This window comes from Bombyx mori, chromosome 26, assembly GCF_030269925.1.
Source record: "Bombyx mori chromosome 26, ASM3026992v2".
NCBI lineage: Eukaryota > Metazoa > Arthropoda > Insecta > Lepidoptera > Bombycidae > Bombyx > Bombyx mori.
The window spans coordinates 6,235,571-6,258,549 of NC_085132.1; the positions used below are offsets into that span (position 1 = coordinate 6,235,571).

A 22,979-nucleotide genomic window follows, 5' to 3' on the forward strand; every position below is an offset into this window, starting at 1 on the left:
CAATTCTTCTCAGAACGGAGGCTGGTTCTTGTGAATTGGCGGTAGTTCTTTTAACGTTCAACAAGAATGTACTTACATTTATGTTGAATAAAATTTTTTTGATTTCATTTGATGAGAATAATCTTATTATTTAATATAAATATAATATAGTCTCTTGCTGAAGTCCGTCGTAACTCAGTCTGATACCACATCGGTAAATTGATTCCTCACCGTAAAAAAGAATCGAACGTTTGTTATTGTGTGAAAACTACACTCAATGCAATTACAAATTGTAACAAAACAAAACAAAAATCTTCGTCGAGTGAACTCGGAAATGCCAACAACACATGCCATGTGTAGTATTAGCCTAAGGAAGCGTTCACGAGTGTAAGTGTAGCTATATTGTTAAAATAAAATCACAAAACAAAACGAACTTACTTGTATGGATGAACTATTTATTTATTTTAGTTTTCCGACAAAGAATAAATGTCCATACAGACCTTATCATGTCAAGCATTATCAAGTCTTTTTAGGATGTGTCGTCTTCAAATTACTGTCTACATAAATAAATAACTTATAAATACTATACCGTAACGTCCATACAATCCTAATATCGTTAAAATAATAATAATAATAAATGTTAGGACTTGTACTCCCTCAATTACCTACAGTAATTTAATGAAAACATATCAAATATAAGGGATTTATGAACAACAATTGCATATATAACATTATTGGTGCTTGCTTAACAAAAACATATATCGTGGTACGGATATGTGATTGTGTTCGAATTCCTTTCCATTGGACAAAGCTTTTGCATCGATATTTTGTACCTACATAATATATCCATTGCTTGCTACCTTCTTAACATTTATTTGATTATAGAAGCAAGCATATACTGAACAGATAAGATAAAAATAATCAATTTGGTGTATTTATTATTTTTTTGTTTTATTTATAAAATTTGTCTTGATTTAAAAAAATGTATGTTGATAAATTGTTTTATGTTAATTAGTGAAAGTGGGCCTAAGCATTAAAACTAATACTAATTTATCTATGAAGCTGAGAATCTGAGTTTTTTTTAAAATAATAATTAATTTAAGATAGTGAATGCTGCAAATGCATACAAGGATGGTAAATTTTTAACAAGACCGGGCAGGGTCGTTCCGTATTCAAGCTAAGCATTGCCTGGTAAAATTCCAAATAAATAGTACTATTTATTTATTTTATTTTATTTTATTTATTGGGTACCAACATGTTATACATCAGCACAGAACATTACAGGTATCATATACATTGATTTCACACTAAATGCTAACACAATTACAGGTACCGACTGCATGCATAAAAAAAGCGGTTCATTATATAAAAAACAAAGAAAAACTATATATAACATTACATGAAGACCTTACATTAATACACATTTACCACCAAATACGCTATTACTTAATTGAAAAAAACTCATTGAGCAAGGCTGTAGACTTCTCGTCTAAAACTGTCAACAGTGCCAGCAAAAACGTCCAGAGAATACTTGTTATGCAAATTATTTAATTCCCCAACTAGTCTGCTGAGAGGCGCGTTCTTACCTAGGTTGGTGTAGAATCTGGGAACCCTGAACACCATCAACTTCGAGGCCCTTGTCGACGTCAGCGGCACGTTAAAGTTCAGAAGAGATAAGAGATCGGGGGCATCGTATTCTCCGTTAACAAGTTTATGCAGGAACAATAGATCGAGAGTGCGTCTCCGCTCCGAAAGAGAGCTCATGTGGAAATACTTTAACCTAGCCGGGTAACTCTGAATGGTTCCAGCAACATTGCAGGAGAAAGCAAGGTGCCACAGAAAACGCTTCTGGACCCTCTCTAACTTCTTTTTGTACACGTCGTAAAAAGGGTTCCAAGTGACACTGCAGTACTCCAGGGTGCTACGAACGTAAGAGTTGTATAGTAATATTTTTGTTTCCGGTCTAGTAAAGTCCCTGCTGTTCCGCAAAACAAAGCCGAGGGACTTGAAAGCCCTCGAGCAGATCTTCTCAATATGGACGTGAAATCTTAATTCTCGGTCAACATCTACGCCGAGATCCCTAATACTATCGACCTCTTTTATGATGCTATGGTTTATAGTGTAGTTGTAGTAAGATCTAGTTTTTCTTCTGGAAAAATGAATTGAATAGCATTTGGCCGGATTGAGGTCCATATTGTACTAATATGTTTTAGGAGGGATGGAAGGGAATGGAGGGATTGGATGAATTACGGCTGCTCCAGAGATCTTGCCTTTTAACTAGGACGGATGGGCGAAACAATACTTATTTTTAAATTAACTTTCAATTAAATTTTATAAGTCAAATTGACAACTATGAAAACACTAGCGACCCGCCCTAGCTTCGCTTCGGAAACTGTAATTTATGATTGATTTCTCCACTATTTAATGGATGTTATTTTACATATAAACCTTCCTCAATCACTCTATCTATTAAAAAAAACGCATCAAAATCCGTTGCGTAGTTTTAAAGATTTAAGCATACATAGGGACAGACAGATACAGGGACAGAGAAAACGACTTTATTTTATACTATGTAGTGATTTACGGAATCGCGTCGATCCGATACCGATAGCAATTCGACAGGAATATTAAGGTTGCCAAACTCGGAGATATCTCGTACAATGTCATTCTTAATAATGTTCACAATGAAATATTCCCTCATGAGTATGTACGGCTAAAGTCAATTTCTTATTGTACTAGATACACTGAGAAATTCCCTGTCCGTATAGAATTTAGCGATTACCGAAGCAAATAGAGGTAATAACATGAAAGTCACTCGCTGCCTTGAGGCAGGAGGTCGACTCAATTATATTACAGCAAGATGATCCCTTGCGCTGCGGACTTACAATACGTCCTACCAGTAAATCACGCTTAATGATCTCAGTACGTTGGTATAATCAGAGAACACAACTGCCCATTCTCCGCCTAATCCCTTAATCGTCTTCTACGACATCCACGGAAAGGGGTTGGTGCTTTTCTAGCCAGACACCATACCTATATACCATAAATGTAGTCCTTTTTCTGGTAACTAGGGCGTGACTGTTGCGTGACTGATTTTGGCTCCGGCCAAGCAAATAGAAGTATCGCGCTAATCCTTTAGTTAGACGACAAAAAGGCATTCATTCTGAAAGGGACCTTACACCCGTCGCAACGGGCGCATGAATCATACCAGCTCTAACCGGATTACAGCCCACGGAATCTTGTTACAGTACCCTTTTCCACCCTGATGCCTTGTGACATGTGTGCGTAACATTTACATGATATTTTTATGGGCTTTGTGTGTTATGTAGAATCATGAATACTACGTTAAGACGAACGCCATAAAATCGACGAATTTGAAGTGCGGTTTCTTCGGCGGATGCTTCGCGTCTCGTGAGCTATAATATTAATGGTTCTGTCAATACATACCTACTGCGGGATTATAAATAATAGGGTTTGTGATTCCTTTGAATTTACGTACGTAGACCACGCAGCTTGAAGATAACGTTTGATAAGTTCTAAGCTAAGACCGCAGAGTCGGTTCTGCTAAATATCTAGGGGATTTGTCTGGGCGATGAATACAGTCTCAAAGACTCTTGACGTGGAGCAAAACGATGCTCATTGGTACCTTGGCTTTTGGCAGACACGAGTTAGTCATCAGCTTTCAGCTAAGCAGAACAAAATACGATTAAAATTCACATTAACAAGTTGAAATGAAACTTAACTTTTTTTTTTATTACTTAGATGGGTGGACGAGCTCACAGCCCATCTGGTGTTAAGTGGTTACTGGAGCCCATAGACATCCACAACGTAAATGCGCCACCCACCTTGAGATATAAGTTCTAAGGTCTCAGTATAGTTACAACGGCTGCCCCGCCCTTCAAACCGAAACGCATTACTGCTTCACGGCAGAAATAGGCAGGGCAGGCAGAAACTATTACTGATAACCACCTAAATATCATTGCGATACGCATGCTAAGCTTTTACATATGCTATCTGTTTGTCATAACAAAAGTAAATTAATAGAAAATTTCTTTTAGCGAGTAATTTGGACAAAGACGTATAAACTATTCATCCATTTGAAAAATATCATACCGAGGGATAAAAAGGCTTAAGCGAAATTTTTACTACTTTACAGGAGAGCCATTTAAAGGTTATAATAATAATAAAAAATACCGTAACAAAAAAATCTTCAGTTATTACGAATGGGGTAAACTTAATTGAAGTTCAATTAAAAACATTGAATGGTTGATGCTAATGCCAAATAAAACGGACCATTAATTACAAAAATAAATGTAACTTGTAAGCGAAATAGCATTTTGCCCCTCGATACGAAATCTAAGTATACGTTGGTATATTAAGTAAAATCTCAATTACTTCGAAATAATCAACCGGCGTAAGTTTGGTAGGTTCCACGATCGCGTATTACAGATAAACAGCACTACACTACACTGGGTCTTTAAAGTTAAATTGTGGAACGAAATTCAGTAACAATACTCTTTGGTTACATGAACCCTCGCAATTGCTACGTAATTTGCGGTCACGTGAAGCAGCCATTACGATTCGGGCCGACCAATGGGAGGGCTTCGTTTAATACGTTCGGAAATTTTGTTTTTTTTTTATATAAAAAATATAGTACCTATTCGTTCGTAATTTAAAATTTTTGAATAAAGTAACAAAGTAGCAATTTGTAATGTTCTTATTAGCTGTCTTTGAAAAATAAAGAATTTAAGATGTTTTAGTGTTTTAAAATTGCGACTAAACGCAAATCTTTTAATTTTATGACTGATAAGTATTGTAAACAATATATGGTATAACTATTAGGTACACTTAATTATATAAAATATCTGTGCCTTTTTTAAATTGACATTTATAATACATTAAAAATAAATGATATCGAGACAATAAAAGTAAAGTGAAGTATTTCAAGTTTATTATGAGTCCTTTATTTTTTCTGGAATTGCAAATTGCAATTGTTTTCGTGTGTGTAGAAACACCAAACCAATACTAGAAACCTGATATATATATATCGGCAAGATTAATGTCATTTAAAAAAATAAGCCATGGATTTTTCATGATGATTTTACAATCACTATTAAAATTGACTTATGATTGTTCGGAGTTTAATCAAAATACCATACAATTTGTATCGAACAAAAGCATCGTAAGTGAATGAACGTGACCGATCATCATTGTTTCCATCAAAACAAATCGATTTGACATTGAACATAATATAGTTAACATGATCTCATCTCACGGATCATTTAATGTGAATCTACCCGAAGACCGCCATTAAATTCATTCGACCAATAGCGGCGCACGATTTAAACGATTTTTTTTGTAATTCATGAATTCGAATTTCAAAAATGTAATTTTTAAAATGACAGTCGATGAATTCTCTGAAGGCGTTCTAAAACAATTTATCAGTTTTTTTTTTTTAATTTAGTTTTGATTTATTCCTTTTCCACACATATAAATAAAATTAGAGTGTCTGTTTGTAATATTGAAATACCCGATTTTATTTGTCAGCCTTAACAGCATCCTGAAGGCATGAACAGACCGTTATGATTGTCGGTACTTGAACCATTGTATCATGGTTCACTTGCGGACTAAATAAAAATAATAATAATATTAATGGTTGGTTCGAAGTAAGTATCGGTTGAATGGAATATTTTAAATGTATTCAACTGATAATTATTTTTTATTAATGTATCTTTTTTATCTGATTGGTTTTGGTAATTTTAGGTATGTTTTAATGATACCTAATAGGTACACATAGGACTTGTTGTTGTTGTCTGAAATAAAATAAATCATTCATTCATTCATACTACATGCTTAAGAATATATCGTCGGATTATTGCAAGAAGTCATTATGTGACATAATCATTATTTTGGGAAAACGGCATTAATATTTGTCTAAAGTAGAGTCTTGGTGAAATTTGTGATTATAGAAGTATAATAAATAGTCTTTGACAATAAATAAATAAATAAATATTTACTAACAGTCACGCCACGTTAACTGGTCCCGTGATAAGTTCGTAAAGAACTTGTGTTACAGGTACCAGATAACGGAAATAAATGTAAGATTTTGCAGTTATACACATACACATATTTGATATACATCCATAACCCTGGAAAATACATTTATATTAATCATACAAATATCTTCCCTTAGCGGGATTCGAACCCGCGACCCCCTTATGTAGTGACCATGTCACTTACCACTACACCAGACGGCCGTTAAATAGAATATAGATAGAATAATAGAATCATAATAGTGTACAAACTTGTAATAATAATCGAAATTCGACTACCGTGGTCCCCACTAGTACATATAAATACATATCACATATTTTTATAATTATTTTCACACACATTATTCATATCTTAATTGCATCTAAAAAGGAAAATATGTTAAATACAATATCAAAAATTCATAAGGTTATAACTGAGGCCTATTATTGTCTGACGAAATACATTCCGTATTCTGTAATTGAAAATGGAATTTAACCTTCCATAAAACAATGATATTATGGATGGCTTCATACAAAATGTGTGTAATTTAGTTAATATGACTTTTTTTTAGTACCTACGTAGGCGGGGTTATGTGGTCCACTGATGGTGAGTGGTTACCGCGATCACGGATATCAGCAATGCCAAGAATCAAGCCGCTGCTTATTGTTGCTACTTGTACGTAATTTTATTGCAGTAAACGAACAGACAAATCCACTAACCATCGTGAATGCTATCACCCTCGTTGATGCTTGAGGTCGAAATCTGAATCTTATGTAATAGCTGTTGTATTCTTTCAAACTAGGTATCATGGCGACACCGTGTCAGAAATTATCAATTCAAATTAATTAATTTGATTAATTAATTGATTGATTGATTAATTGTGATTTGATTGTAAAATCTCTAAAAAACCTTTGTGGAAGGTTTTTTTTATGAAGGAAGGATCACTGGCGGCCCGAAAGTGTTTCCAGTATCACCAGGACATTCTCCTACCTATGTTGATAGCCTTGAGAGGCTATTTCAGCTTCGCTCTAACGTGTGTAGGTGAGCTCACGGGGCTCAAGCCGGAGTGTTGCTAACACTGACCCTAGCAAGAGCAGTGCTTCGCAGAATCTACCACCGGGTCGGAAATGCGACCCACTGAGAAGATCCGGCGAGAAACTCAGTGGGCTGTGTCTATGGGTTAATTCGCTCGTCGAGCCCTTCGTCGCAAGCGACGGGTTCGACGAGGACGGTGACCGGTGCTTGTGGTACCTAAAAGCACCGTTAATGGATCGGACACCAGGACAGGTGAGCAAAGCAAGCAAGCAAAGACTCAGCCAGGAGGGGTGGGATTTACGAAGACGAAGACGTTATTAGTTTTTTTTTCTTTTCTTTATCTTGCAATCAGTCAGCTAGACTATGAGCAGATGTGTTGAGAGCTGTTAAGTGGTCAGAGCAAAATCTCCATCGAGACTGCTCCACTCTGTCAACCGTGTCTTTCAATACTTAGGATTTGTCGCCTTTTAAGCCTATTTATTAGGTCCGGTGTGGTTAGTTGCGTGGCAAGCTTATTAGGATGCATTTCTAGTCTTTTTCTGTATTTCATACTCCAGGTCTTGATCTCCTCTTTAACAGTCCTGATTTCGAGGTGCTCATGAATCTCCGATGTTTTTATAAACCACGGACAGTTGGATATTTGTTTCAAGATGTAATTTTGAACCCTCTGTATGATACTTATGTTAGAGTCACACGCCGAACCCCATAGTTGAATCCCGTATGTCCAAATTGCATCGTTATTTGAATTTAAAATTGTCGTTTCAAGTGAGACTTCCCATATAGCTATATATAAGCATACATATATTCGATAGCGAAGCCATCAAAAGCTAATGTTTATTTTTTGTAGACCAACTGCTTCTGTATTTTACACGGTTACGCTCCAGTCACACTTGAAAGGTTCGTCTTATGCATATATTGTAGTGATATACAAAAACTAATCTGTGATTAGTTTAGAACAAACCGAAGTTGCTCTGTGTACAGTTACGCAGTATTAGTATTAGGTAGTATGTAATTACGAAGTCAATTGTATTGTAATGAATGCTAGATTATATTTCGGAATTAACATTTTGATTAACATTGATTATTTGAATTTCGAATATGTAATCACACAATGTATTAAGCATTCAAAATGTATACAAGTTTGGGAATTGTGTTTTTTTTCCTACCTATGCTGATAGCCTTGAGAGGCTATTTCAGCTTCACCCTAACGTTTATAGGTGAGCTCACGGGGCTCAACCGGAGAGTTGCTAACACTGACCCTAGCAAGAGCAGTGCTTCGCAGAATCTACCACCGGATCGGAAACGCGACCCACTGAGAAGATCCGGCGAGAAACTCAGTGGGCTGGGAATTGTGGTTTTGTCTATATCAGTACTTATACATAAACGATCTTTTTAAAATTAAGGTTTTTTTATTGCTTAGATGAGTGGACGAACTCACGGCCTACTTGGTGTTAAGGTGGTTACCGGAGCCCATAGACATCTACAACAGAAATGCCGTCACTTACCTTTAGACATGAGAGTTCTTAGATCTTAAATTTAACAGTACAACGGCTGCCCCACCCTTCAAATCAAAACGCATTACTGTTTCACGGCAGAAACAAGCAGGGTGTTGGTACCTACCCGTGCGGACTCACAAAACGTCCTACCAACAGTAAATAGATGTTCCACAACCAGTAAATTGTTAGTAATATTTTTTTTCTTCTTTTTTAATATATTTGGGTGCTCTGTTCACCTGGTGATACGGGGCCCAAGGAAATCACAATATGAGTGCCATAACCTAGCTTGAGATATTGACATCTCTATAAATGTTGTCTGTATTTAATAAATGTTTTCTTAAGGGATTTTATGACCCTACAATACCCGATATAGACCCGATAACTAAGACCTTTAGGTCATGTTTTATTTTAATTCATATTCTTATTTATATGAAACACTATAATATGGAGTGAAACGAAATGAAATGAAGATGATTAATTTGAGACCTTATTCAACTGGGAGGAAAATGAAATGAGATGATATGGGAGGAAATATAATCTCAGTAAAACGGTGATCATTTACTGAGATTTTGTCAGTGGACTTTTTGGAGGATCCCGAGAAGTTACGTTCAGCGGCTTTTTCATTTTTCCATATTTGTGCACTTTCACAGATATTAAACAGTTAATAAGCCACCGTTATTACACATTTAAACCTGAAGAAACACTAAATAGACTAAATAAAACAAATCACACAACTTCACTCGTCGCGTTCCCTCCGAAAAGTCTGTATAAATGTTGGTATCGCTTTTGTACTACTAGCTTTCAACAACGTGACAAATAATCACCGTCATACTATGCTCAATCGAAGCATACACTCGAAATAAGGCACATCAAAACAATAGTACTTTTAAAAAAAAGTAATAATATGTTTATGTCAAATATCTCTATCTCTCGAGATCAGGACTATTACTAACCGTTGCACGTTTAAGTTAAGTTTTCGGCGAATGCTGTTGGAAAAGTTAGCGGAATCATCATGAACTTATTAAGATGAAGTTATCTGTTTAGGAAATTTATTAATATATTCCTTTTAATACTATATAACTATTATATGTATGTATGTTATTGTGTATGTATGTATTTATGTATGTATGGATGTATGTATGTTTGTATATACTTTTTGTAACTTAATATAAATTTCATTGCACCTACCACTATCCACTCTGCACTACCTTTGGTTGACTGGTAGAGAATGCCTTAGGCATTAAGTCCGCCAGTGTAAATTTTACATGAAGTGTAATAAATAAAATAAATAAATAAAATAGCAAATGGCCCATATGTTCACTGATTGTTGTCAAAAAAAAACTATAAACTATACCTATTGAGACCGGCTATAATGTGAGTAGATAACATCTACTTTGAACAGCATTAGTTGAGCCGCCTCCTTTTGCCATTTTATTTTTCTTTTCTTTTATTTATCTAAACGTATTAATCTGGATCTGTGTGATAGGCAATAAATGATTTTATTGAAAGATAATTTTGAAAACGTAACTGTAACATAAGCAGCGTCAAGCCGTGTGTTTGAACCAGTTACTAGATCAATGCGTAAAATAGTTTTTAGTCAATAAAATCTATGATACCTGAACTTGGTTGACCACAAAAAAAAACATATTTTAGGATTATTCGGTAGCTTACGGGATTTCAAGTGATTACAGGAGTCGAAAATATAAAAAAAGTTTTGGCAGCGGTGGGATTCGAACCCACGCCTCCGAAGAGACTGGTGCCTTAAACCAGCGCCTTAGACCGCTCGGCCACGCTACCCCTGTTCAAATAAAAGTAATTTTAGTTTCTGTACCTCCCTATCTATTCTCCGGTACAGTAAAAGCTCTTGAATCACGAGGTATACGTTCCGTGAATATAGAAAAGCGCGCACACAAAGGATATGCGGTTGGATACGTACATATTGGAATCCTTTTTATTATTGTGTATGTACCGATTACATCCGCGAATAAAGAATTCTTTAGCCGTGAATATAGAAATTGGATCGGGTCGGTTTTTGTAATCCGCGAATAGTGAATACGCGAATGAAGGAACCGTGAATCTTTTACTGTATTTAATTACAATACTCTGTGAAAGAGCAAGAAGGTCGTATATTTTGAAAATAAGCCACGTCCTGCATTATAATTTAATTATTAATGTAATTATCGGCGTCAAATCTCAGGGTGGTAGAGGTATTTCTTTAGACCCCGACCATCACTAAACACTAGGTTCTCTTCAGCTCCTATAAAAAACTGGTACTATAGATAAAATCTTTTCTATATCTAAAAATTATATTCCGCGAAAATAGATATCAAATGAATGTTTGTCAATGCCGTAGTCGTTATTTTTCGCAAACTGCACTACCAATTTTACAAAACACGGTTGAGTGCTATTCCAACAACGCGTGTCGTCATTTGGGGCCAAAATAGAAGACGAGCTAATCATAGATCGTATGCCCACTGAGTTTCTCGTCGGATCTTCTCAGTGGGTCGCGTTTCCGATCCGGTGGTAGATTCTGCGAAGCACTGCTCTTGCTAGGGCCAGTGTTAGCAACACTCCGGCTTGAGCCCCGTGAGCTCACCTACACGTTATGGTGAAGCTGAAATAGCCTCTCAAGGCTATCAGCATAGGTAGAAAAAAAATTTAGATCGTACGATCTATGATTAGCTCGTCTTCTATTTATTATATACAACTATTTATTACAACTTATACACATAACTTACATTTATTTACGACTATTAAACTAAAGTCACATCTTGTGCGTCTAATTTCTAACAAAATCGAGAACGCAGAATTTATTGGTCGATTTTCTTCACAGCAACATTCCCGATCACGAGACGAATCGGCCATCCTTATCAGAACCGGACCCCGCCGAAACGTAAGAAGCCAAGAACCTCCTTCACGCGACTCCAAATAGCCGAACTGGAGAAGAGATTCCACAAACAGAAGTACCTCGCCTCCGCGGAACGCGCCTCATTAGCGAAGACTTTGAAAATGACAGATGCTCAAGTTAAGACTTGGTTCCAGAACCGAAGGACGAAATGGAGGTGAGTAATATTTCAGTGTCTAAAAATATTTGTTGAGTCTCTATTTCGGGCAAGGATTAATAAGACACGTGTTCAGTTAAGTGACTAACGTATATTGGGATTACAACCTAACGTGCTACCGACAGCCCGACAATCCCGAGACTGACGTAGCATCATTGCAATATAATTACCGCTAACACATACATATAATTGTTAGTTGCTATGGGGACATTTGTGGTCCCTACATATTTGATGCATGGTATGAGAGAATAATAAACACTACCTCAAACAGTGCGATTGGTAATCCGGAACATGCGGGTGCTTTGCAGTGGAGATGGTGGGAGTTTCTCGCCGAATCTTCTCAGTGGGTCGCGATTTCGATCCGGTGGTAGATTCTGAAAAGCACTACTCTTCCTACGGCCTGTGTTAGCAACTCTCTCAAGCCCCCTCCAATCTCAAACAGTGCGATTGGCAATCCGGAACATGCGGGTGCTTTGCAGTGGAAATGGTGGGAGTTTCTCGCCGAATCTTCTCAGTGGGTCGCGATTTCGATCCGGTGGTAGATTCTGAAAAGCACTACTCTTCCTACGGCCTGTGTTAACAACTCTCTCAAGCCCCCTCCAATCTCAAACAGTGCGATTGGCAATCCGGAACATGCGGGTGCTTTGCAGTGGAAATGGTGGGAGTTTCTCGCCGAATCTTCTCAGTGGGTCGCGATTTCGATCCGGTGGTAGATTCTGAAAAGCACTACTCTTCCTACGGCCTGTGTTAGCAACTCTCTCAAGCCCCCTCCAATCTCAAACAGTGCGATTGGCAATCCGGAACATGCGGGTGCTTTGCAGTGGAAATGGTGGGAGTTTCTCGCCGAATCTTCTCAGTGGGTCGCGATTTCGATCCGGTGGTAGATTCTGAAAAGCACTACTCTTCCTACGGCCTGTGCTAGCAACTCTCTCAAGCCCCCTCCACTCTCAAACAGTGCGATTGGCAATCCGGAACATGCGGGTGCTTTGCAGTGGAAATGGTGGGAGTTTCTCGCCGGATCTTCTCAGTGGGTCGCGATTTCGATCCGGTGGTAGATTCTGAAAGCACTAGGTACTCTTCCTACGGCCTGTGTTAGCAACTCTCTCAAGCCCCCTCCCCTTGAGATCACCTATCTTAGTCTATCAGCGTTTAGGTAGGGAATAAATTAGGATAAAATTATTCCGTGCGGCTTCTAAAAACAATGATACTCTGTACAAGATTTAGTTGTCTCGTATAGGCACATGCTTCAATCGATAACCTCGGTTCAAAGATAATTATATATGTTTGTATTGCTTTAAAACCCTCGTAAATATTTTAAGTGAGAGCGACAACGTTCTCTCTTTGCTGGCACGTTCTCATTAAGATAACTCCAGTAAGGAACGGCTAGTGTAAGTTGAACTACGGATTTTAAAGGATATTTTTTTTCTTTTATAAATATTTTAATTAGAAAATTGTAGGTTTTTTAGTTTTGTCGATTAGTTTATTCATGATTTATTTTTCAAATCAAAAAATTAAAACGAAAATAAATTTACAAAAAATATACGTTAAATCGTCACATGATAATATGTATTTTGGAAACAAAAAGCAAAAATGCGATAAAAAAAGTTATGGCAGCGGTGGGATTCGAACCCACGCCTCCGAAGAGACTGGTGCCTTAAACCAGCGCCTTAGACCGCTCGGCCACGCTACCAACGAAACATTTGCTGCAAATTGCAGTTTGTATACCCAAAAAAATAATTCAATATATATATTGCATTGGAAAAGTTGACGACGTTATCAACACGCTATTAAATAGCTTGACCGATATACATATATCTCTATTCACATGACGGACTCTTTCAACGTAATTTTCAGAGTGATTAAATTGAAAATTTTCACACTTATAAAGACTATTTTGGCCTAAAATACTGACCCAATATAAAAATATAAAAACAGTAAACTTCATATTATATTTTTTTTTTATTATTAATCCATTTTGATTTTTATATTTACACCGATAATATAGTATAGGTATAATATTATAGTATATTGTACGATTTTTACCACGCAGTATTCACTCATTGTAAAATCTTATATGCTTTATAATAAAATTATAATTTAAATTACATGTATAATATGCATATTGTGAGCTCGTACTAGTAGGTCCCATCATCATAGACATTTATGTCAAGTGGAAGCTTTGAATTCAATAAAATTGAAATTTCGACCTCACATCTCAAGGTAGATAGTGGCACTTACGTTGTGATATGGACTCCGGAATCTTTTAACATTAGCTAGGTTGTGAGCTAATGTTGAGAGTGTGTGTAAATGTGACCAAAACCCCATCGCGCAAAATATTGCCCATCAGAAATGGCGTTGGATAGGACACACTACGGCGTAGCGAAGTCAACGCAGCATCAATTGCGTTTGAGTGGCAACCGCTTGGTAGGAGAAGACTCGGTCGCCCTGTACACACTCTTGGCGACGCACTGTGGAGAGTGAAATGAGGACTGCCGACGCGAGCTGGAGTGATGTCAAGGAGAAAGCGCAAGACAGGGTCAAGTGGAGACAACTTGGGAGGGCCCTATGTACCAGCGGGGTACCCTAGGACTAAAACAACAACAACAACACAGGCCGTGAGCTAGTTCACGAATCTAATAAGAAACATAAAAAAATGCATTACATTTTAATATTAGCTTTAATAATTATTAAACAAAGCTTGATTTTGATTTTTTTTAATTTTTCATGTACATAAATCTCCTATAAATTTGCCACTCGATCAAATGGCGGCTATAAATATCACTAAAAACACTAAATTCCGTTTAAACTGGTCAATGAAATGTCTAAAAGGATTATAAATTTAAGTAGTTGAAACACTAAAGATAGAGCGCAACAGAATTTGTTTTAATTACACATCGTAAAACTTGGTGCATACGAGAAAACAAAACATAAAAATTGTTTTCGGTAAATTGTCTTAACGATTAAAATACGTAATGTTATTTAAATATATGAATTACGTTTATCAATGAGACGAGATTAGTTCGTGAGATGGACATAGTTTTTGAATTACCACAAAATTCATAATACATTAGATCATATAATATGTTCATAGATCTTTTTTTTATTCAGTTGATATTAGTCAGGATATTGAAGTGAAATTATTACAATTATTGTATTGTTTATTTATTTATTTATTTATTTATTTATTTATTCATTCAATCTACTTACAAATTAACAGTATAAACCAAAACATTTGTAAGGCATTAATAATTCGCTTAAGTAATTCCTAACAACAACAATAAATCGCTGCAAACCATCATGGAATATATCCATTTCCGGAGCATAGGCTAGCAAGCCATTGAGTAGCGAGACAGCACGATGCGTCGGGGAGTTAGCGGTGTGCTGCGTACGCGCGTGCGTGGTACTAAGAAGCTGCCGCTGGCGACGCACCCTTCCACACATACATCCGCGCATGTAGCCATCAGGCACATATAACGACACTGATTCCAGTGCAGTGGAGTTATCAATTTTGTTATGCAATAGCTGATAATAATGCACCATAAGAATCATCTTCCGTCTCAGCTCAAGAGTATCTAATCCGACCATACCAGTCACATAAAGTGATGGATACAAGAACGGATAGTAGCCATACATTTTCTTGAATAGGAACCTGCAAAATTTTTTGTGTAGTTTTTCCAGCATTAGCTTTTGAACTGCTTCGCGAGGATCCCATACGAGTGCGTTATATTCAAGACTACTTCGCAAATAGGCATCGTACAGCATAAAAATCACACGATGGCCTACAAAGTCGTGCGTCTGACGAATTATGAAACCAAGCAGACCACTACCCCTTTTACAGATATGCTGTATGTGATCTTTAAACGTTAGCTTGGAATCAAAAATAACCCCCAAGTCACGTATAACTGCCACATGATTCAAAATGACTCCAGATATATGGTACGGGAACAACACGGGCGACCGTGACCGGCTGTATGCAACGACCTTGCATTTATTAGTATTAAAATGCAAGCGGTTACGCTCTCCCCAATCTGCAACCCGAGTAATATCGCGCTGCAAAGCATGGCGCTCAGCATCACACCCGACCCCAACGTACAGCTTAAGGTCATCAGCAAACATAAGACACCTGGTCCGCTCACTAAGAATAAAAGGAAGATCATTTATCATGATTAAAAACTGAGTCGGACCAAGGGTACTACCCTGACTGACTCCTGATCTTGTAAAATAAGTTTTAGATTTGAAGCCCGCCAACTCTACATGCTGAGACCTATCGGAGAGATAAGAAGAAAAATATTTTGAGGAGTTTTGGGGTAAATCCGAATGAAGCAAATTTCATCAACAGTAGGTCATTATCGACACGGTCGAAGGCTTTTTCAAAGTCTAAGTACACAGCGTCGACTTGTTTTCCTGCATCCATTTCAGCAGCAACATAGTTTACAAAATTAATATGGTTAGTTGCCGTAGATCTACCAGCTCGAAAACCATGTTGACTGTCAGTCAATTGGTTCCGGATCTGCGCACTAACATGTTTATTCATAATGGACTCAAATATCTTTGCAAATACTGATAATACTGCGATGGGTCGATAGTTTCTCACATCTGTGCGGTCACCACCCTTGAAGACCGGAGTTACTCTAGTGTGCTTCCACGTAGATGGATATGTGGACATTTGGAGTGCGAGATTATAAATGTGTAGTAGTGGTACACTAAGCACATTCATACAATCCTTAGCCAAAAAGCAAGGGATACGATCTGGACCTGATGCAGAGAACGGCTTAATGCGCTTCACAGCACAGCGCAGGTCCGAACTATCTACAGTCAATAAAGCTACTCGAGCACTGGAACAAAACTGTGATGTTATTGCTGCACTATGCTGGGCCTCAGTTGGATCTAATTTGGGTTCATCGGCTAAGAAAACTGAACTGAAGTAAGTTGCAAATGCATCTGCCGCGTATTGCCCTTCCACAGGTTTTCCCAAGTAATCATAATATTTATTACAATTATGCCTACCTTGTCGCTTATCTTAATAAACTTCCAAAAAATTTTTGGATTATGACCGATGTCTTTCTCTATGCTCAACAAATATTTTTTATATGCTGTCTCCATCAGATATTTTATTCTACTCCTATAATATTTAAACAATTCTAAATTTACTTCTTTTCCCTCAGCTTTGTACCTTTTGTGATTAAAATGTTTGAGTTTTAAGTTCCGTATTATTTCGGAAGTAAACCAAGTTGGGTATTTATTTGATTGATTTGTTAATATAGAACGTTTGGTCGGCACACAGTAATCGATTATAGAGTATAATTTGTTGTAAAATTTATTAAGAGCGATGTTGACATCCGTCTCAGAAACAATGTCACTCCAATCAATCTCAGCAAAAGACGCATATTAATATCAGCTTTACGAAAATTCCATTGGGAGCCGCGATCCAGTACGTAGGCTGAATCGGAAGATAGAGGGACGGGGGGCATGCCAGCGCCGACACAGCTCCGCCTGCTAGGCCATCGCACGGATACTTCAAGCGTCGGATGATAGCAGTCCTCCGGCACGAGAGCACCGATTCCCCGCACAACACAGACACGCTCTCTGTGTAGTCCACTCAAAACGAAATCCAAGATACCTCCATGATGATTTGGAACAGTATTAAATTGCGTTAATTTACAAAAATTTAAGAAATATTCGAATTGCTCGCGTACATAGGTAGACACAGAATTTAAATTGAAATCACCAATAATAACTACCTCCACCGGTGCAAGTTTACAAATAGCATTTTCGATGGTTTGTAACACATGTAAATACTCCATATTATTATAATTAGGTGGTAAGTATACTACACAACAGAGAAACTTAATATTTTTATAAGTTATTAATACAAATAAAACCTCCTGCGCAGCCGTGAGACCATCAATATTAGTAACACGGCGTGAGGAGAAAGTGTCGCGAACAGCGAGCAAGACGCCACCGGCGCCTGCATCGTTAGCACGATCCTGTCGATAGACAGTATATCCCCTAGGGAACAGCTCGCCATCATATACCGAACTAACAAGAAATGTCTCGGTAACAGCTATCAAATGTGCATTCGTATTCAAAAGTGATTTTTTAAATAAACTTAACTTAGATCTAAGACCGCGTACATTTTGATATAAAATATACACTGAAAACGATTTACCAATATTTTTTGTATTTTTAAATGTCGCTGGGCTTACGAAATCCCCGCCGCCATGGTTTAATGCAAATATCCTCTGGCCAATTTGCCGAAGACATAACTAAACCCTCCATTTTAACGGGAACACTTATTTTGAAGGAGGCGTATTTACCGCGAGGTTTTAGTGACTCGACTATACATACGTCTTGTTTACAAATCTGCGTAAGGTGATCGCGAATGATGTCATCGGTAGTTCCCTCCTTAACAAAATAAAGATGCAAATACTTCCATCTTTCAGCAGCTTCGATGGTCATAGTTCCGGGTGTGGCCGTTCCTTTGAGTACATTAGCTGGTGGACCTCGGGAACGACGCGACTTAACCTCAACCCACTTTTCATTGAGTGTTCCGGATTGAACTTCGGCTGTCCCGGATGAGAGCGATAGTTGCGCTTCAGTGACGTTGTGATGGGTAACAGGGGCATCCGATGAAGGTCGATCAAGCGGCTTGTCATGCAAAGTGCAAACGGAATGTGCGGCAGACGTAGGAAATACTGCTGTCGCACTCGTTGTCCCTTTCTTGCGTCCAGATGCCATCGCTGTGATTGCTGACACGGCCCGAGTACGAGCCAATCGAATCGGTACTTTCTGCTTATTTGTTAACGCAGGAACAGAAATATCACTATCTTTGTGGGTACTTGTGTCATCGGCAACAGTAACCGATGCATTTGTTGTCATAGCCAGCACTTCACATTGATTTTTAATTATCGTATTTTGTTCAGAAATAACACGCTCTAACCGCTCGACTTTAGTAACCAAATCACTGACCACTTGGTGTAATTCGCGAACAGTTTCTTCAATGCGTAACGAAGCCATTTTCTTATATTTTTTTTGAGAAATACGAAAGTCACTATAACACGTCTATACTCGACCGAGTCTCCGATATGAGAAAAAAAAAGTTGTTATGAGTCTTTGATACGTGTACAATTTTTTATTTTAATCAGATTGTTCAAGTCAGTGAAAATGACGTTCAAAGATTCCGCTAAATACAGTGATGGATTTAGACCTAGGCTCGTGAAGCCCGGGTATAGGACGGCATGATTAGTGAGGCGGAAAAAAATTTGAAATGCCAAAATATCAGAGACGAAAAAAAGTCATGACACGTGTCCTTTGAAAATCAGTTCACATTAAATAATTTGTATAAAAAAATATATTATTAAAATCTGTAATATTAAAGAAAATATCTAAGGAAATAAAGTTAATTTCAATTTAAAATAAAAAAATTGGATCAAAATTAATAAAATATAATCTAACATTATATTAAGGGCGGCGCGATAAACAGGGCTTAGAGCAGTATCATCCCTTAATGCGTCATTGGTTACATACAAACATACCAAGCTAATAGCAGCGTGTGTGTATTGTATGTATTGTGCTCTTAGCCATGCTAAGTTACAAAACAAAGTAATATATTAAAATCGGTACAAAAAAAAACAATTCAATCAATCAGGTTTTATTTTGTACATTAAAATACCCACACTACAGGAAGCCGCCATGTCTTTTCATGCACTTTTGTATAAAATATTTAGGCATTTTTTGGCCTCTGTATACATTTCTGTGCGCATAAGTCCAGCTGTCGTGAGAATATAATCGATTTAACTTAAATTTAGGACAAAGATATACACATTCTAAATTGACACAATGATTTGTTTTCAACGATAAGTAAGTATCCATTAGTAGAGCAAATAAACTATTTTTAATCTCAATTTCAAAGCCACATCAAAGTTACAGCACGCTATCAGGAAAACAATTTTTTCACACACTGAAACCACATAACCATAGATTATACACTTCACATAACCTTTCGTAACCTAACAAATTGCTATAAAATTCGTTCAGAAGTTATTTTTTTATTTTTTTATATAGGGATTTTATGACCGGGTAGCTAAGACCTTTAAGTCATATCTTATGAATGAAATGAAGATGATTAATTTGAGACATTAATCAACTGGGATGAAATTAATAATGATATAAAATGAGATGAAATATAATCTCAGTAAAATGGTGGTTATTTACTAAGATTTTTTCAGTGGACTTTTTGGAGGATCCCGAGAAGTTACGTTTAGCGGTTTTGTTTCATTTTTCCACATTTATGCACTTTCACAGATACTAAACAGTTAATAAACCACCGTTATTACACATTTAAACCTGAAGAAACACTAAATAGACAAAATAAAATAAATTACACAACTTATCTCCTCGCGTTCCCGCCAAAAAGACGTTCAGAAGTCATAAGCGAAAATGCACACGATCCGAATCCCGATTCTGTTTTAATTACATTACGTGTACAGTATGCTTATTATAATATTTAAAACGACAATCATTTTAATTAAAAACGTTCAATCAATGTACACATGTTTCGTAAATGTTTCAATGTGTATCTTATGATATATGTAATTTATAGATGTTGTTAGTTTACAATAAATTAAAAAGTGTAGATAATGCTAGTTTATTGGTTACGAGAAAGATTTATTGGACGTGTTAAAATGTTTCGTTTGATAGTATTCAAGTTGGCGGTTTCGTTTAGTTGCCTTTGCGTGGAGGGTCCAGAAAAAATATACGGTTTCTTTTTTTTTTGTTTTTTAAATATGTTATCTTCTGATAATTACATTTGATTCATATGAGAATTAAGAGAATTCCTTAAATTTTGAAATGTAAATTTTTTTTAACTCGTTTTTTTTTTGTTTAGTTTATTTTATTAACACCTTTTTGTTGCATTAAGTTTGAATGGTTTCGAGGCATGTGATAAAATTTATTAAATTTTCTCTAGGTTTTTTTTTTTTGTTTTTTACCAACATAATAAATGGTTTCCGTATACATTCTCCGGCTTATAAAAGCCCGAATGAATATTAAAAAAGTATTTATAAGTTATTTTATTTATCACGTCAAGCATCGTTAATATGGCGGTGAATCGAAATTAAAAGTGTTGAGATGATAATTAAAAGGCAGTAAAAAGGTTTGTTATCGCTTCGAATGGGACAAGCTAGCGATTCCGCCTGGTAGTACATGGGTTAACCTACCATAGACATAATCGCCAGTCTTGTAACATGACTTGACATCTGGATTTTATTGTTCCAGCTTCAAGCTGGAATGCATGACAGCTTCACGGAACAAATTTTATTTATTTATTTTTATTGCTTAGATGGGTGGACGAGCTCACAGCCCACCTGGTGCTAAGTGGTTACTGGAGCCCATAGACACATACAACATAAATGCACCACCTACCTTGAGATATAAGTTCTAAGGTCTCGGTGTAGTTACAACAGCTGCCCCACCCTTCAAATTGAAACGCATTATTGCTTCACGGCAGAAATAGGCGGGGTGGTGGTACCTACCCGTGCGGACTCACAAGAGGTCCTACCACCAGTGTTTTTCCTTATGCAGTTATACAGTTTTAGTCCCAAAGAATGAGAAGCTTAGCTATTTAAATTATGCGGTCTATGTGGGATATTTGCAGATGCCAGCAGGTATTTCGAGTTAAAATTTAAAAAAATACACGCCTTAGGTGAAGTCAATTAAACAGGGATAGCCCAAAAACTAGTGCTCAGATCTTAATAAATATTTTAATGGCTTTTTTTTAATAAAATATTTTAATTTTAATGACTAGCTTTCAAATTGAATAAAAAAAACAATCATCAAAATCGCATCAACTGAAAAAAAGCAGTCGGATCGCGAATCCTTTTTTTAAAGTCGGTTAAAAAAAAAGGTGCATCTGAAGCTTTTTTTGCGGCGTGTAGTATTATGGTTTTCTTCAGTTTTTGTCCTTAAAGCAAATTTCACTTATAATAGGCAAAGCTGTGTATAAGAGAAACGACCTAGGTCACTTTTTCCTCCCTCTCTCCAATGTCGAGTGGTTCGCGAGACGCTCTATCTATTTTCTCACTCTCGCTCGTCCCAAATTGTATCTTTTCTCTCAAGCCGTAACGAATCTGTCGCGAGTTAAATTTTACTCTCAACGCGCCTAGAAAAGTTTCACTTAAAAAATCTATTAACAACACACAGCCACGTCAAAATCATTACCTTTATTATAAATCAAAGTAAACACGGACAAATCCTATCTAAGCAGCCTAGCGTCGCCCCTCGTTAGCAGATAAACCGACTTTTAATAATGCACAACAAAACAAAAACAAGAAGCCGCAGATAAGCGGACCATTAACACGGCCAGTTAATACAATGAGACGTTTGATAAATCGACCGAACTGATTTTCGGGTTTTTACGATTAGAACGTAAGTTTGGTGTGTGACAAAAAAATTAAACTAAAACACAAACCTTAAAAAACTAAAATTACAATTATGAAACACAATCCGCATGAAGTTTCGCAGAGTTTTTTAAAAATAAAATGTTTATTTTTTTATTTAAAAAGATAAATTATGTTTCTGCATAGATAAGTACACACATTATTTTAAACTTGATTTAAATTGGAGAAAAATTTTTGACAACAAATAGCTTCACATATTTTTTTATTTTATTCTCATTTAAAAAAAAAGCAAAGGCCACATTACTCATACAGCCAACTTAAATATCATTCCTAAAAAACCGAGACTAGAATATCAGCAAGTAAATCACGGTTATTGAGTGCGAGTCTGTTAATAGTTTTTTTTTTTTTATTGAAACAAAATCAGTGGCATGGCGCCGCGCGTATCGAGCACGCGTTATCTGAGCCGAACACAAACAGCGCTTGTCCATTAGAACGTAATCGGTTGTGATGCCACCAACACACGATTCCCAAGCCCTTGTATTGTCTCGCACATACCTCTATACAATTCACCTTGTTTGACTGTTTGTACTTATGCTGTACTGTCTGCAAATAAACTGGAGTAAATGTGAACAATTGGAATGATTATCTTCTATTAAAGTAGATGATCATTGGTTGAATTCTGAATGATCCCTGTTGATGGCAACTGCGTTTAAATGAATTGAATACCAACAATACAGACTTAGTGGTCACCGACGCCTCCTTCACCAATGCCCCTGGCATGTACATAACGGCTGTATTTATATAGCAAGATCGTAAGTATATATCCACCAATACAAATTCCCTGGAGTCACATCTCTAATATGATTTTTAATTAAAATCGCAAACAAAATTTAATGTAAAAAGTTATATTAAACAATACAAGTAAAAAATTAAAGTTCGTAGTAAAGTAAAATGTTTTTCTCAACAACTATTCGTAA

General features: G+C 36.7%; 1 protein-coding gene, 1 long non-coding RNA gene and 2 other non-coding genes across 4 annotated transcripts in view; 1 reads left to right on the plus strand and 3 right to left on the minus strand.

Moving 5' to 3' along the window:
* LOC101743912 (T-cell leukemia homeobox protein 1) overlaps positions 1-22,979 on the plus strand; it is a 69,672-nt gene that overhangs the window by 23,116 nt on the left and 23,577 nt on the right. The window contains exon 2 of the mRNA XM_038020724.2: positions 11,377-11,605. Coding sequence (XP_037876652.1) covers positions 11,377-11,605 — 229 coding nt within the window. The remainder of the gene's footprint in view (positions 1-11,376; positions 11,606-22,979) is intronic.
* TRNAL-AAG (transfer RNA leucine (anticodon AAG)) lies at positions 10,259-10,340 on the minus strand. Its single transcript has one exon. It is a non-coding gene; the product is annotated as a tRNA-Leu (tRNA).
* TRNAL-AAG (transfer RNA leucine (anticodon AAG)) lies at positions 13,214-13,295 on the minus strand. The gene has a single exon. It is a non-coding gene; the product is annotated as a tRNA-Leu (tRNA).
* Positions 19,241-22,207, minus strand: LOC134201497 (uncharacterized). Its single transcript, XR_009976837.1, has 2 exons — positions 22,074-22,207; positions 19,241-19,565 (listed from the first exon to the last, which is right to left on the minus strand). It is a non-coding gene; the product is annotated as an uncharacterized LOC134201497 (long non-coding RNA).